The sequence below is a fragment of the Leptidea sinapis genome, chromosome Z (assembly GCF_905404315.1).
Source record: "Leptidea sinapis chromosome Z, ilLepSina1.1, whole genome shotgun sequence".
NCBI lineage: Eukaryota > Metazoa > Arthropoda > Insecta > Lepidoptera > Pieridae > Leptidea > Leptidea sinapis.
In genome coordinates, this window is record NC_066312.1 from 4,102,243 (window position 1) to 4,119,905 (window position 17,663).

The window sequence follows — 17,663 nt, forward strand, 5'->3', positions numbered from 1 at the left end:
ATTAATGACTCAGCTGGATATAATCCACTTTCGTAATTAATGAATACATGGGGCACACTAAAAGGTTTGCACTTCTAGCTAATCGGAACTATTTGAATTAGGAATGTTATATTTTTTTTAAATGTTACAACCTGCTTGGTAATAAAATATAAACAATTGGCGGGAAACAATTTGTTAATTGTTTTTTTTCTCACACATCAAAGTTCTGCGTACGCAACGAAAATGGAATTAAGTCGAATAGATTTTAGAGCGATGATTTTTTATGATTTTATTCTCTCTCCGCAAAAGCGCTCGTCTACAAAACGCTTTTGGGAGAGAAGCATCTTGCTTGAGCACCGTGAGGCGATAGTTTACTGAATTTGAGAGAGATCGGGTTTCTTTACATGACGAATTTCGTGAAGGGCGACCTTTAACCGCCGGCAATGAAAGTAATGTGGCTACTGTTAAGCGGCTAATTGAAGAAAACCCGTGGTTTACCTATAATATAATTCGAGGCCTCTTGGGGATTGGTATGAGCCAAATTAAGAAAATTTTACTTGAAGAATTAAAAGTTCGGAAACTTTGTTGTCGTTGGATCCCTCATAAACTGATAGCAGACCAGAAGCGGGCTGGCGTGGAATGGTTCTCACAGATGCTAATGAAGTAGGACCACGGACTTTCTAATGCTGTTTAAATTTATGTGAATGGATGTTTGAAAATGAAAACAGGCCAACAAAAGTGAGGCAGGCGAGAAACGTTGGTAAAAAACCAGGGTGTTAAAAAAAGGTCGCGAAAGACGACCAAAAAGCCGCGTTCTCTTACATCATGACAACTCTTGTTCACACACGGCCAAACAAAACTAAGTCATTTTTAGCTTCTGAAAATGTACAACTCGTCGCCCATCCTGCATATAACCCCGACCTAGCACCCTGTGATTTCTGTATTTTGTGAGGTTTCACTTTTACCAACTCCGAAGAAGCAGTGATAGCGTTCAACCAGCATGTAGAAAACATGCCTTCAGATCTGTGGTCCTCCTGTTTTAAAAATGGTTCGATCGCATGAAAAAATGTTTAAAATATAAAGGAGAGTATACTGAAAGGCAATAAACAATATTTTCGTTATGACATGTTGTTTTTTTAAGTTACGCAAAACTTTTAGTGTGAACTACGTAATATTAATTAATTAATATTTAATGTAAGCACTAGTGATTCACCTGGATTTTTCACTTTCGTCTAAGAAATTTGTGAAGTGTATTATTTGTACGCGAATATGTTATTTTATTTGTCTACTGTTATTTACAAGAGTCTACATTGGCGCAGATCGTCAAAAGGTGAGAAAACTATTTAATTTATAAGTTATTTGTAGAGTATATTTAAGATATCCAAAGTTATAACTACTATCAAGAGTTTATATCAATAAATAACATGTAGACATCAATTTTATAAGCAGCATGGTGGAGGGGCAGATGGGAATTAGAAGTGGTCCATAGAACACATTTCATGATCTCAATGAGGATCAGTGTTATATCAAACTCTATAGAACTATATAAAATAGTGTGCGATGCTATTCTATAGGAAATGTATTATTAATGATGTTGTTTATAATATTTATCCTCAGATAACACATACCTTTATACCAATATAATTTACCGATGTTATGTTAATGAATAAAAATATTATCATTTATGTATGTATGACCCCATGTCATTGCATTGACCTTGAAATATAACATACAAATGGGAACGGGCGAATATGTCTCTCTCTCTCATCTTCCTCTCAATAACCCACATCAATCCATTACTACGCCTCTCCACCTCAATAGGTATACCTAGTTATGTAGATTTATACGTCAAAACCTCGGCTATGTCTTCTATCTTATCTTATGTATATGTGCAGAGGTCACCTCTTTTTATAACGGGATAACATTTTTCTCGAACTTTTAGGTCATCAGCACTTTAAATCTATCGTTTTTATAGAAGCGTGTGTACATTTTGGCATTAAACAATATATTTGTTTGAAAGTTACAATTCACCAAACAAAACATTGCACGCCATATCGCTGGCAACAACAGCTAAGTGGCGGCTAACAGCTCAGAGAACTGCGGTAGTAATTTGGTCATAACATCGTCAATTTTTATAGCAGATCAAAATTTTTAACACTTTATTGTGAGTATTTCTTATTACTATAACTGCGTTCTCAACTAAAAAGGTTACGGATCCTCTTTTAATGAAGCTCAACTTTTGGCGATATCTGGTTTCATTTTGGCTGGCTTAAATTGTCTGTGCTATTTTTCATTTTACTCAGAATTCTTATTCTTAAAGCGTACATACCTATTAAACTCGTAATAAGTTAATTGTAACAAAATAGCTGTCGACTTGATGAAAAAAATAAGAGTTCACATACGCTGGCGACGCTCCTGTGTTTCTTCTGGTGTTGCAAGAGATAAAGTGCGGCGGTATCATAACATGATTTGATTTCATTACGCATAGCACGATAGTGCTTCTTTCCATGAAATACCACAAGGGAAAGAATAGTTGCAGTAGTGTGCAATACGTAGTTGAAAAGTTTCAATCGAATTACTAATGATTCACATCGTACCTTGACATAAGCAGGTCCATATTCTTCAAAGCTGGCGATACTGTTACATGTTCTCGACACTTCACAGCATCTCCTATAAAAAATAAATCATTGCTCATTGAAATGTATATAAGACTTCCTATTAATTTGTTTTGTACTGTATTGGTTTACAGCATAGTTGTAATAACTAATTTTTTAAAGCAAATACTTATTAGATTACTGCCTCAGTAAATGTTGCTAGTAGATTCCCAATTAGCCCATCTAAAAGTATTCATTTATATTTATACATTTATCTTTTTACCATTATTTGTTTATGTTTGAAATTATTAACAACTAGCTGACCCGGCAAACGTTGTTTTGCCATATAAATTATTTTTAGAGTTAGACCGTTTCTTGGACATTGCAACATTACTTTATTTTTCTAAATTAAACGTAGCCTAAGTTACTCCTTATTACATCAGCTACCTGCCAATAAATGATAGAAAGACAAACAAAAATTTTAAAAAATGTTATTTTGGTGTATGTGTACCGTATATATATTCATAATATCCAATTTTTATTTATATGTATAGATAATTCACACAATATTTTTATAAATTATAGCCTATATGTTGTTCTGGTGTGTAAGCTATATTATTGTAAAGTTTCATCAAAATCCATTCCGTAGTTTTTGCGTTAAAGAAGTTCAAACATACATCCAGACCTACAAACTTTCACATTTATAATATTATTAGGATATCCAGAAGGCTTTTAATTATTTAAAATATATAAAGATTGTATGAAAGAAGTGTCATACTAAAGTACTTGAAAACTTTCTCTTTCTTCTTCTCTCTCATTCTTCCTTGAGAACTATTGACAGTGAGTATTTATTCATTCACGGCATGAGACTATTGCCGCCCATGCACTGTTTCAATACGATCTGCTAAGCGAATTTTGATTAAGTACATCTATGTCCGACCTTTCTGTGATTATTACTGATGTATTTGTATTTAAATTAATAATTTGTGCAGTTATTGAATTAGTAAATACTTATTGGTTAATTAGTTATGATAGAGATGTTTCTTATAAAAAGAACAAAGATAGCATATTCTGAATTAACCCTACTCATAAAAAAATCTAAAAATTAAGGTAAATAAAATCAAAGTATATATTTAAAAAAAAAAACAGGATTTCTTCTAGATTTTTCGTTTAATATTCTTTGAGGAGACATGTGTTTACTTTATTTAATAAAAACTTAAAATTTATAAGTATTTTAATTGAATCCACTCCAACTGAGATGTTTGACAATTAGACTTTGACTGAAATTGTTTACAGTATGGTAGTATGGTGGTAGAAAGTTTATTACTTTTAATGTATGTTTTTATGTAATTATATATATATTAACTCTGCGAATTTTTTATAGACTGCAGGTTTTATATATTATTTTATCAAACCAACATATCATTTATTTGTACATATATCTATGCCTTTTTTTATTTGATCTTCCTCATATAAAATAGACCTTGATTCTACATTTTTAACATGGTTTGTCTGTAACAAATTACTTTGATATTTCATTCCTTATATGATCATACTCAGTATAAATTGTCACCATTTTACTCTTTATACATATCAGAGCTTTCATTTCTTACTAACTTTAATCTCTTCTATTTAATAACTATTATATTATATATAAGAATAGAAGACCTGTTCCAGAGCTGACTAGTACTGCCTCTTAAAAAAAGGCTAAATTCAATTTAGTATGAGGGAGGAGGGAGGGGAGGACATTTGACTTCTTCCAGGTTCACATGCACTCTTCAATCTAAATATTGTGTCTTGTCATATATAAAGATTAGCTAAACAAAGATTATCTTTGACATCCTAATTTTGTAATTTATTAACAATGTATCAATTAAATACTATATTAACAATTTCAATCAGGAAAATAGATTTTATTAGAGGTGTTGCTAAAATTGTAGTCGGTGCGCTAGTTGTAAATCAAATCTTCGTCGAACGCTTATGACTGTATCCACAACTGTTTGACTTCCTGAACACAGTGCTATCCAAGTCGTATAAAACTATGATGAGGTCCTAAACGTAACAAAGTGATGTTTGTAAATACGATTGCTAGTTGTACTTACTATCAGCAATGCAATATATTAATAAACAATTTTATTAAACTTCATATTAACTGTTTTTATTGTATTTTTGCCGCGCAATATAATTTATGGTTTCATTGCCTACTTTCTCTGTACAAAGTTTCGAAAACAATTTTCTGAAAGATTAATGTCGATTATAAAGCGTTTAGATTAACCCACATTGATAACTGAATGACTCTGACGTAATAACTTTTCTAACAGGTAGGGAAGCTTGTCTAACTATTAACTAACATCACTTTGTTAACGGTACTTTTCATTGGTGACTTTTTCACGAAACATGACAACTGCGTAGGAGACACTTTTAGATCTCCTTGGGATGCGGGGTGAGGCGCAGCCGGAATGCGTTAAGCGTTAAGACCGCGTACTATACAAGTACATACACAGTTGATCCACATACATGGTGGCCTCTCTCAGCCATCTTATTGGGCGAGGTTTATACATTATATACCTAGAAGAGCTTGATTATGTCTTACAAAATGTATTCATACTTTTGATTAATTCGTAAGATACACAACATAAAACAATAGCTGAACTTTATTACCGTCACGCGATTCCGTTAATAAAAATAAGGACGCGTACCGATGTAATAACTTGTTTCACGGATCTCGGTTCAAGCTTGACGATTACAGCTGACGTGTGTGTTGCCAGACAATATGTGATCTTACTATTTACATCGAGTATATAAGATTTAATATGTGTCTGTTATTCAATATTCTTACATATAAACATTTAATGCGATTCTAAATAAAAGTATGCAATGCAGCCAATGCTAACATAAATGGCATCATTTAATAATAACGTCCAATTTTTATTTTATTGGTTATAACATGATAACAGCACACTAAGCACATTGGCAATGTGACTTTCAATGAACTATAAGACGAAAATAGAAAGAATGACTGCATAATACCATTTCTACAACAATATGGTGAACAATCCATCTACTGCATCACTACGGAATGAAGTAATTAAATCAAAATTGTTTGTACGTGCAAGAGAACAGAAGATCTGGCATTTCAGTTACCTGCAAGTTATTGATCAACGGAAGCTGCTGTGCGTCGTTCATCATCACCGTCAATAGTATATATATATGTACATACATATGATACAGTGCGTCAGGGAACTGAGCAGCTGCGCAGCAAGAAGTACTGCATGAATTGATATCAGGTCTAAAACATTCTGATCAACTTCTATTAAAAAACATTTGTATCGTTTTCTCAGTCGGTTTTTAAAAGAGAATAACTATCTCGCAGTATGAAAGACCCTCATATGACTGGCCATGGAACGTAACTTGATGATTTATCAATATGAAGGCTAACGAGAAAATGGCAAAACCAAACATAACATCATTACCCGTGAATATGCGATCTAATTCGTGCTTAGGCAGAGCAATTAATATTTTATTGCAATTGCTCTTGTAGACTTATTTCTTTTACTAAAGACTGTCGCTGCGATCTGAAAATGGCGAAGGATATCTCTAAAATTTGATGGTACGGGATTTTTTCAGAATCTTGCCTTGAATGCATCAACAAAAATGAGATTATAAATACAACTGTGAAGCCCACCATTACAGCTCAATCAGATTAAGCAAAATTTAAATCTTGTCATTCCACATCAGTCAACTGGCTTGAAACTTACGGGGGAGATGAAAACATGTGTGGTCCAGTCCTGTATGCCCTTTACAAAGCTATATTCTATGATCTATGAATGACCGCAGCATAACATTGACAACTCAGTAGTTTCAAGACTAACCTAAATATGACTATTAAAAAATGGTCAATATTTACAGCCGCAATGATACATCGTTTTTTTTAAACGGTCTGGCTTAGACGAGGTATATTGCATGTCCTTTGGCGCTTCGAGCAAACAGCTGCTTTCAAGAAACAACCATCGAAAAGCCTAAGCCTCCCTAAATTCAAGTCCCACTTACTTGATATTTTAAAAGTAAAGATATATCAAACAACTACGAAAAGAATCTCTCAAACAGAACGATATGTTATGTAATGTATATAAAGAGACCGACCGGTCACAGCGGGCTGTACACTGTACTGTATACCGTTATTGCCATTGTTAAATATCAATTAGTGTTCTTCAATCCAACAGTACCACAACTTTGTGTTGCATCAAACTATTTCAGTAGCTAATACACAATTGTATATAGGTAGTCTGTGGAGCGGTTTTTTAGTGTTGTGTTGTCGCGCGGACCATAGACTAAAATTATGAGAAAAAGACATTCTAGCTTTTTCGAAAACAATACTACGAACAATAATTTTGGCTTTATTGGTTTTCGTGGTACAAGAAGTCATTAAATTAACAATCGGGCACCATATTGTAACAAAGGATATTTCGAGGATTAATTGTAAGTATTTTGAGATTGTTGCTACAATAATACTAATTACTTAAGTATTTTGTTATTGTCTGTTCTGTTAGACTAATTAGTTAATTACTGATTTGGTAATACTTATTAGAAATGAGATTCTCGGCTTACTAATCGTTTACTGTAAAAATAAATTAGTACGTCGTACATAGGTAAAAACGTACAAACTTGGATATACAAGTTCTTTTAGCAGCACACCTATTTGATATAAGATACCTAATGTTTTCTAGTAATATTAAAAGTACTGTTTTTCAGTTTTGTAATTGTTCGTTACAGTTCATCAAATAAAAAATTTTTTTCGAGTCTAACTTATGTATGGTTAATAATAGTTCGAAATGATGTTTAATCATAATAAAATATGTAAAAATAGTATTTTGCGATAAGCGACAAGATTTGATTTGTTTAACCTTACAAAACTTAAAATATTATACATTCGAAATATGTTGTGGCTTATGAAACTTATCATACATTTTTATTTCAGGTATTTGTGACGGAAAAGCAATTTTTATAAAGGTGTCTATTACCAAACAAGGTAATGCTGATATCAGAAGATTATATTTAAAAATGCAAGATAGCCCAACCTAAATTGAAAAAAAAAAATACTTGGAAGATTCAGATATAACTGCAATAGACGAAAAATCACATCATTAATTGTTATTTTTATCCAAAGGCCTTTGTTAAATAAAATGAAACTCATCAACTAATTTTGTAAAGAAAATCAAGTTCAACAGTATTAACAACACAAGAACAGTGTTTTTCCCAAATAGTAACTATGGAGAAGTGCTAGTGTAATAATTTAGATTTAGAAAAGCAAAATGAGACAATATGAAGACCTAGAAGAAGAAGAACATTAGACATGTTGATGACAAAAATATGTTACACATCAAATTTTCTATTATTCATTGTTTTATCATGTTAATAAAGAATTTTTATTTATATCTGCTTTTTAATTATTATAACATTTTTTGGCCTGTACAGGTAATGATTTTTCTTATGCAGCAACAAAAAAAAATTGTTATTTGTACAAACTACTTTTTATTTTTAGGTTTTCTTTGTTTACACCTGTATTTTAAAGTAGAAAATACCAAAATTCTACTAATCTACTGTTGTTTTTAATATCATCTTTTCATCATCTTTTTAATATGATCTAAGACCTTTAAATTTTGTTGAGTAAAATTATAGGTATTTATCAATTAGCTTGTGCTAGCTTATACACTATATTTTAAAAAGTAAATGAATAAATTTAAGCACACATTTCTAATAATAATATCTACTTACATTAAAAAATTAACACAAAATTTTTGTTGCAGAAAATGACACAATATCATGTAGGTGTTCTCAATAAAATTCCAAGAATTACCCAGGTAATAATTAATTATTAATTATAATCTCTCAAACAAATGTGTTTGGGACCATTGTGCATTTAAACCGATTTAAATTTAATATTACAATTTGTAGTATTGAATTTTTACTATTTACCACGTTTAAGTTATTCGTTATTGAATGTATTAGATTGTTATTTATTTACGTTTTTTTATTATACAGTACGAATAATAAGAACCATTTTGATAAATAATAAAATCACAACACACTCTAGCTATATACAATCAGTCAATGAATAATTTTCTAAAACAATAAATAGACAAATTAAAGATAATTTCATGGCATACATATTTTAAAAATAAGAATCTGTTATTTTTTCTGATAAAATATTCAAGTGAAACTTTATGGATGAGCAGAACAAATACAATACGAAAATCGAACAAGAACGAAAAGCGTACGTGTCACCTAATGTTAATCACCCTTCCCACTTTCATAGGTACATGTGCTTTATTTGAAGGTACCCATGTCGTATCGTCCTGGAATTACCGAACAAGGAAGCTCATTCCACAGCTTGATTGTAAGTGGAAAAAAGTTAAAAGGAACGCCACACATCCAGATGTTGAGGAGGATATCGTAATTTGTGGCGTGTCGTGGTAACATAATTAATTCTTAGATTGCCTCCTCTGACGACACGCATCGACAAAGTTGCGGATACATAAATTAGGGTATCATTCATTACTTGGCAATGTGGCTATGATATTTATTTGACTGGGCTGTCTTCTAGCTGTGATTTGTATAAATCGATCCTGTCTTCGAATGGCACCACGATGTTTCGAATAGACCTTGGTGATGAGTGAAGAGAACACGTAGAACAGTATCGGATAGGTGTATCTATATACACCTATCCGATAAAGTTCTATTATTAATATTTGATATCGTTTCGTTCGTTTGTCCAAAATCGTAAACTCCTAGATTTGTACCGGTCGTTTTAATATTTCTACACAACATTATAACTACTTTTTTAATTATATACATGTTTTTATGAATCTTTATAAAGGCGACGTTCAAAATTAAATAGGTGAGTGATGGTGATGAATATAATCCGCGTTGTAAACGACGATAGCGATGCTTGGTATTTATTATAGGCGGGACCTCGTTGCTGGCAAACCCAGTCGTTGATTTGAACACCAGGTCACATGGTCACATGCTGCACAGTGCAGCTGACCTGTTCTATTGTACGTGTACGAGGCCTCGGGGCGCGTCTTGCGAGTTTAGCACATTCGATGTAGCTTCGAATGGCGATACGATACTTAGGTACGGCTACGTAGGTAGTCAGGTACACAATGGTTGAATTGGTACTTTCGTCAGTATTTGCTAAAAAATTACAGAGTCAAAAAAAATGATTTAAAAATAATTAAATTTATCTTTAGTTAAAATTTTGTGGACCTAAAATTTTATTTTTAAAGCCTTTGGTAAAAAGGCGCTTGTTTATCTGCAAGTGGCCGGTTATATTTAATTTACTAAATATATCTTTGCGTATGTGTCATCCCCTTATATTAGTGGTTTGAACGTAATATTATTAAGTTTATTTATATTTTAGAAACTAGTTCTTTCAACAGGACTCAAGTTTTATCAATTTTATCAAAAATAAAAGCTGATCCTAAATGAATACAAAACACTGCGATTCTAAAGCCCACTCGCCTGTTTTTGAATGTCTTTTTTTCGTCGCTTGAATGCATAGGCCTATTCAAGTTTGCGGGGTCGCCACCCGTGTCGCCCGGCCGCCATCTTGGAAAAAGGGGTGAAAACACTTTTTTTGCTATATCTCGGAAACTATGCATTTTACAAAAAATTCGTAGACATAAATTGAAGCAAATTATTTTGCCTACAAATATGTTTATATAACTTTTTGCGCTAAATTAAAAATTGAAGACGGAAAATAATCAAAATGTAAGGAATTTCATATAATTTTTTTCTATTTTGCTCTATAACTTTAATTTATACATTTTACAAAAAAATTACCTCCAACCAATCTTGTAGATGATCTTTTGAGAAAATTTTTGCCCTGTAATTTTTTTAATTTCATTCATATAAAACGCTTTACAGCAGCTTTTAAGTAGATCGGGTTCGTCAATGCTCACGAAACAAAACAAAAATGTTTAACTTATATTTGATTTTATTTAGTGTAAACATATTCTTAAAAAAATTGTTAAATTCGTACTTTATTACTTATTCATTCCTAACTGTTTTCCTTACCATTTAACTATCCGAATGTTAAGCAGGTAGAAAAGCTCTGAGTTACCCTTTGGGGACAAAGGAACATCTACCTGCTATGACTATTATTATTATACGTATGCTCAGCTGTTTCTTATACCTCATATCATTCTCTTAGTTGTGCTTCATGTCTTGCCACATGCAGACGTATTGAAAATTGTGGATATTATTTTCAGTTTAATCAATTAAACTGCGAGCTTTGTGTGGTGTATTTTTCATATAGTTTTAAACATTGCCACTTCTTTAAAGCGTGAATCATGAGTGATTGTCTTATATATAGAAAACCTTTTGGGGACATTAAAGTTCTCTCTGTGAAAGCTAGAAGAGTGAAAACTTTGCTTGAGCGAGCAAAATTAAAAAACGATGTGGACAATGAATTATTTTTACAAAGTGTTTCTGAAGTAGCTTTTCAAATTCCCTACTATCATTATAATAGTGATAGTCAAACAGATAATGTTGTTCATCGTCTCAGCTGTAGCAGTTCATCATCTTCAGTATCAGAAACTCTAGATGTGACAATGCCGATTTTAACAGCAACACAATTGATGGTAAAAATAATTTCCATGCGATGACTTTTTGACTATAACTTCATGAATTTTTAATTTATGGTTAAAAGTTATATGTTATGTATAACAAATTTGTAGGCAAAATAATTTGCTACGAATTATGTCTAGGAATATTTTTGTAAGACACATAGTTTCCGAGATATCGCGAAAAAGTGTTTCCACCCCTTTTTCTAAGATTGCGGCCGGGGGACAAGTGTGGCGATCCTTCAAACTTGAGGTTTAGCTTCTATTGACCCCCACACATGTCCAAAAATAAAATTGCGTCCTCTAAAAAATGCAAAGCTCATGTAATATTTCAATGGACTAAGGGCGCCTTGGAATTCTTAAAAAAATTGAAACAAAATACACAAGATAGCACAAGAGTGTAACCCATCGTGTAAGTTAATAAAAGATAGGTAAAAAATTGTTTTATAGTTAATAAACGTAAAAATAGTAAAGCGTGCATTAGATGTATCAAGTCGCATACACTGTAAATAAAGTATAATATGAGCGACTATATATTATTCAAAGTAACTATATTTTCTTTATCTTTTTTTTGCAGCCTCAAACCCTACCGGAAGAACTTGTGAGGACACTGCTGACATCTATAAGGTCAGCACCCAGCACATCAAACGTAAACAATATTCAGGAACTATTAACTAGACTGAGTGAGAGTGAGTATTATGTTCTAAAATTATTATTATACCTTTCACCTGATGTTGACTTTACTCGAACGTAACATATTATTATGGTAGGTTTGAATCCCAGCAGGTGCAAACAAATGTATGATGTATATGAATTTGCTTTCTAATGATGGATGTTTGTAATATGTATGATAAGAATGCCGTAATAGCCATAGTGTAGAGATTTTCTAACTTGGTGTATTTAATAATAAGCAAACATAATTTAGGTAGAGTTAAACATTATAAATTACCTCAAAAAAATTAGGTGCCTACGAAATTAACTTTTTCACGAACTAACCACAATCTCAATAGTCTGGGTTTTATGTGTAAAGTGTATATGACAACCTTTTTTATGGAAGAGGAGGACAAACGACCGTTCGGGTCATTTTATATTAAGTAATCCCCACCGCTCACAACCTCTTGCAACATCAGAGGAATCATAGGACCGTTGCCGGCCTTTACGGAAGGTGTACGCACTTGTTTAGAAGGTGTTGTATCGTCCCTGTAACACCGCACAAGGAAGCTCATTCCACAGCTTGGTTATACGTGGAAGAAAGTTCTTTGAAAACCGCACTGTGGAGGAACATCACACATCCAGATGGTGGTGATGATATTTTATTTTGTGGCGTGTTGTTGTTAAGTTGGATTTAGCGGCAGGAATCAGGTGAAACAGATCTTTGGAACACTCCCCCGTGATAAATGCGGTAGAAGACCCAGATATGCATCGCCAGATGATCCAGCCGTTCACAAAACACTGGATCCTGTCCATATGAGCTACTCTGCGGTGCACGCGGTCAAATGGATCGAGCTAATACGAGGGTGCGCCAGACCAGAGATGACATTAATACTCCATATGTGGCTGGACCTGCGCTTTGTACAGCGCTAGAATGTGGGCCGACTTGAAGTATTGCCGTGCTCTTTTATGACGTCCAGCTTCTTCGAAGCTAAAAGCTTTGCTATTATCATTTCGAGACCCAGTATTCTGATACTAGGCGAGGCTTTAAGTGTTGCCAAAGACTGGTGATACAAGAAATGGATGATTTTATTGGTTACCGCCAAAACTTTAGTCTTACGGTTATTTAGTCGAAAAAGATGTCAAAACAATAGTAATGGGTATTCTTGATTTACCTAGACAAAGAAAGTCTTTACCTAGTCATTTAAGTAATTTTCTAATCACGCATTTTTCTTGCAGTGCAAAATGTACAAAACACTGTCAACGACAGTCAAAATCGGACACTTGGTGTCGAATATAGCTATACAAACGGACAGAGAACCGATGCAATGTCAACAAGGCAAAATAGTTCCCAAGTGGATGTTAACCAAGCGCATTCAAATCGCACAACTACTTCAATGAATGTTCCAAAGACTATGCCCTCAATATACAGTGTTCCACCTCCGAATATTAGGAGTTATTTGCCGCAACCGACCGTCCCTCCAACACAAAGTAAGTATAATTTTGGTAAACATTGTGAAAGTTAACTTCTAGGATAGGAACTCACAGCGTTAAGTTATTCCGACACCTTAAATTAGTCGTAAAACTCCCTCCCGTATAGTGTGAAGTGATACTACTTAGTAAAGTAACTATGGTAACGAAGACGACAGACACAGCAGTATTTTGTATTCACAATATTTGAGATAAAATTTGTAATCATAAAGAAATCCGCAATTTAAAATATTTATCATAAGTTAAACAACTTGAAAGTGTATGCACTCGCACTAACAAATTTTTTATTCGGACCATATTCTTATAATTATAAGTTCTATTCATAATTGTAAATACATGCAAGGCGGTACATATTTTACAACCTCCAAAAACCGAACTTATTTTGTTACCTGCTACAGGTTTCGCTCCAGGTAGTTATTAGAATCCTTACAGAAATAAATCCCCAAAATACCCACTAAATGCCGTTTTAAAATTTGACTAATTTCAAACATAGTAAGTTAATTAAATATTTACGTTCAGATACAGCAACCATGTCTGGGTTCAATCAGCAACATAATTATAGCGCACCAACGACAAATAACGTTACAAATTGTGTGCCAAGTGTGACTCTACCACCCGCGAACAATCGAGAGTTCACGTGTAAGTATTTTATATAGAACTCAAATAACCTTAAACTTTATTTAATTATTGAAAAAACGCAAGTATAGAACCATTTTCATGTGAATCGAAAAGTGCCACAGATGTGCACTTTAAAAAAACACTTATTTGATAATTATCTTGTGTTTTCAAATTTTTACTAATATAAAACATATCAAATATAATCTCTACCTAAATAACTATTTAAATAACCGCTTCGATGATATCAATTTTTTTCTGTGAAATATATATTATATTACCATTAGTATGTATTAAATATATATTATTTCTCACAAAAATCTTGTAGCTCAAAGTACTATCACAATATGGTCCGAGTTAGGAAGAAACTATTTATTAGTGTTGTTGATAAAACCACTGCAACTTTATTAATTTATGACCTAAAACAAAGCGGAATATGTAGGATATACGACCATTCCACTCATGGCTGAATCATTTTTCTTCTAAATGATGACTATTAAAACTAAAATAATTGAATCTGCCAACCAATAGTGAAAAATTAATAATCTAATTTCAGACACGCCCATGCCTGGGTACAGTCAGCAACAAAATTATGGTGTACCAACAGTGTTCAATAACACGAATAGCACACCAAGCCAACCTCCACCTCCCACAAGTAATAACGATTATCCTTGTAAGTAGTAATAGCAGGCTTTAGTAGGTTTGTGCATAAATTACACATTTAAAGATTGCATGTTTGCTAAGTAGCAGTAGTTGTATAAAGCTAACCTCACCTTGCCGCTGGTTTTATTCTTGTTATGCCAATTATATTCTGTTAACGCATACAGGCAAAAATAATTCAGTAAATTTATTGAACAAGGCATTCTTTTGCAGAAATCATATATTTATATTATGTGCACTCTGCATGTTGATTAACAAAACATAGCGGAGTTGACGCTAAAGATATTAATTAATTCATAATATTTTAATTAAAAACAATACACTTCTGGATTACTTTGATTACTTTTGGTTTAAGCTTAACTTGAAAGAACTTACAATTTATATGAGGATGATACGTAAATGTATGGTCATCAAAATTTTATGAGTGTTAGCATAATTTTCAGTAACAGTTTTTAATAATCTGCTGTATTCCCGAACAGATAAGACTTTAACGGTGATCTCTTTATCGATACATTTTGGAGGGACTCTTTGATCAAACCATACATTATGTAAGACAAATATTTTTTCGAATAATTTAGATAATTATCATCAAATTTAACAAAAAAAAACAGTCAGAAATAAATTTTAGAGAAACTTCAAATCGACATTTTTTATCCTTGCTACCCCGATTACCTACCAAAATCCAGAGCTTTCGCGCAGAAAATTGTTAAGCGTCTCATCAAAATGAAGCTACTCATGGAAAATTGGCTTGATAATAATATATATGATAATATATATACTATCAATAATAATATATTGATAGTGATACTCAACAACAAAAAGTGTCCTACAAGAGCGACAATATATTGAAAAATAGCTCATCCTCATTCCAAATGAGGGTAACTTGATATTATAATTTCAGATTCATCTATAGCTGGCTACAGTCAGCAGTACAATTATAGTGTAACAACGGCATTCAATAATATAAACAATGTACCAAGTATCGTTCCAACACACAATCACCATATTATTACTCGTAAGTAGTGATACAAACGTAAATTATTCTTGTTTAAATCCTAACAATGTGAGACTAACACTCGGAAGATTTAAAAAAAAATAATTAATCAGCTTATTTCAATTGTAACATGACTGTAACTAAAAGTATACACAAATTTCAAAGAATGATAAGTTAATAAGAATAATATGAGACACATGAAACACGTCTTTAAAAAGTCTTTAGTTTGTTGTAAAATTCATTTAGAATTATTTGTTGGTTTTGTTAAATCATTGGCTGATGCATATTAACTTTCTACACTTTTAGTAGCTATAATCGGCGTGATCGTTGTAATAAATGCTTTGTTTAGGTTTCATGCATGTATTTCGCAACTAGCTTAAAATTGGTATGATTTGACAAGGATGCTTTGATCGCAATAGGCCTAATTCACATTAGTGCAGCATGTTTCGTAATCTTCAACACACCATTTAAGAATGATCGGTCATTGTTAAAGGGCTTGTTCACGAGAAAAGTAGTAATAGATTTCTTTGTAGTGATAACTTTATTGTGTCTCTTAGCCAGCACCAACTTGCTTCTAATTAACGCTTTTACTAAGCTAGCTACCAACGCACAGTCCATGATATCGCGGAAGGTTTCGGAGCACACCGCACCGACGCTACTAAGGACGGATCTGTCCGTAAAAGCACATACTGTTACGGTGCACCATATCTACCACGAATCGGAAACTTCATAGGTGCGGTGCAAGTTCTTTTCGTTCTCTGTTCTTTTGTTGCGGTGCATTGCGTTCCGCAGTCATTGGCTTTGCGTAATGATCCTTGGGAAAACGGCTTTATACAGTAAGAAGACTAACGTTTTAGAAGGCATAAGTGGTCTTAATAAGGCCATTTTTGTGTGTGACCACCGCATAGGAAGCCAGTTTCCTGCTTAAGTACTGGCTTCATTCAATCTTAGAGCATTGTATTTTCTTTATACTTGGATCATTATTACATATCGTCAATTTCATAATTACAGATACACCCGTGACTGGATACAGTCAACAGTATAATTATAACGTTCCAACATCATACAACAATGTACCGATAACGTCGACCCAACCCTCGACCAGTCGCAAAAACTATTCATTTAACAATACGGCAAACAAGCCACCATATTATCAAGCACGTCAATAGCATTCGGGTAAGTTTTAATATAGGGTAATGTTACTTTTTGATATAAAGAGATATTATCAATGTAGTCAAATGTCAAGTATATTAATACTATGTGAAGCACAAATGATTTACATTTCTCTTGGTCATCCACGTTTTTACCAGAATATGTTTTTAATTTTTTAGTTAAGTGTGCACTACATAATTCAAATATTTTAACCTGTTCTGTTAAAATCTATGTCACTATAGATTGTTATCAATTCAACAGCAGATATGATCCACTTGACTTGCTATGCACACCTAGACTGTAATACTTTAAACTTATTATATATATATCATTTTATAATTAACAAAGTTTTGTGTCTTTGAACTTCCAAGTACTGAATATTAACACCCACAGACGAGAATATTATTATTACTTCAGTTAGGGCTACAAAGAACCTTATATTTCAACTTCTAATTCTCCTCCATTTCTTTTTCAGTTATGATCGCCCATTTGGCGATAAGGACTGATATTTTTTTATAATATAAATAATACTATTAGTGCATTATAATATCGAACACTGCAACAAACGGATGGTTGTTAACAGTTATGATAACACAATATTTTTATTTTTATTGCGATGCTGAATGTTGGGTAACGTACAAAGCAAGCAGTTTATTGTTGTAAGAATGTATAAAAGTGCTCTAGTGTTTCCAATAGCGTAAGGTAACTTAATGCATGCTTTAAGAGTTAAGATTAATTGTTGAGTCCTATTATGTTTGTTTGAAGTGAAACGTGTGTTTGAAGAAAAAAAACGTAAAAGTATGTTAGGTGTAAGTGTATAAAGAATGTTTGGAAATAGCCTTCTGTATAGTTTGACGATGATTTATTCAGCAATCTGATCTATACGTGACACGAATTAAAAAG

The 17,663-nt window shown here is 32.7% G+C and overlaps 1 protein-coding gene and 2 long non-coding RNA genes across 3 annotated transcripts in view; 2 read left to right on the top strand and 1 right to left on the bottom strand.

The window, feature by feature from the left end:
* Positions 1-2,656, bottom strand: part of LOC126978775 (uncharacterized) — a 14,829-nt gene extending 12,173 nt beyond the window's left edge. Inside the window, exon 1 of the long non-coding RNA XR_007732703.1 lies at positions 2,577-2,656. This is a non-coding gene — a long non-coding RNA (uncharacterized LOC126978775). The remainder of the gene's footprint in view (positions 1-2,576) is intronic.
* Positions 1-17,338, top strand: part of LOC126978760 (uncharacterized) — a 21,577-nt gene extending 4,239 nt beyond the window's left edge. Inside the window, exons 6-13 of the mRNA XM_050827809.1 lie at positions 8,381-8,434; positions 11,775-11,886; positions 13,088-13,339; positions 13,859-13,978; positions 14,511-14,627; positions 15,516-15,629; positions 16,620-16,784; positions 17,236-17,338. Coding sequence (XP_050683766.1) covers positions 8,381-8,434; positions 11,775-11,886; positions 13,088-13,339; positions 13,859-13,978; positions 14,511-14,627; positions 15,516-15,629; positions 16,620-16,777 — 927 coding nt within the window. The 3' untranslated portion in view covers positions 16,778-16,784; positions 17,236-17,338. The remainder of the gene's footprint in view (positions 1-8,380; positions 8,435-11,774; positions 11,887-13,087; positions 13,340-13,858; positions 13,979-14,510; positions 14,628-15,515; positions 15,630-16,619; positions 16,785-17,235) is intronic.
* Positions 6,872-8,006, top strand: LOC126978774 (uncharacterized). Its single transcript, XR_007732702.1, has 2 exons — positions 6,872-7,052; positions 7,552-8,006. It is a non-coding gene; the product is annotated as an uncharacterized LOC126978774 (long non-coding RNA).
* Positions 17,339-17,663: the final 325 nt, after the last annotated feature.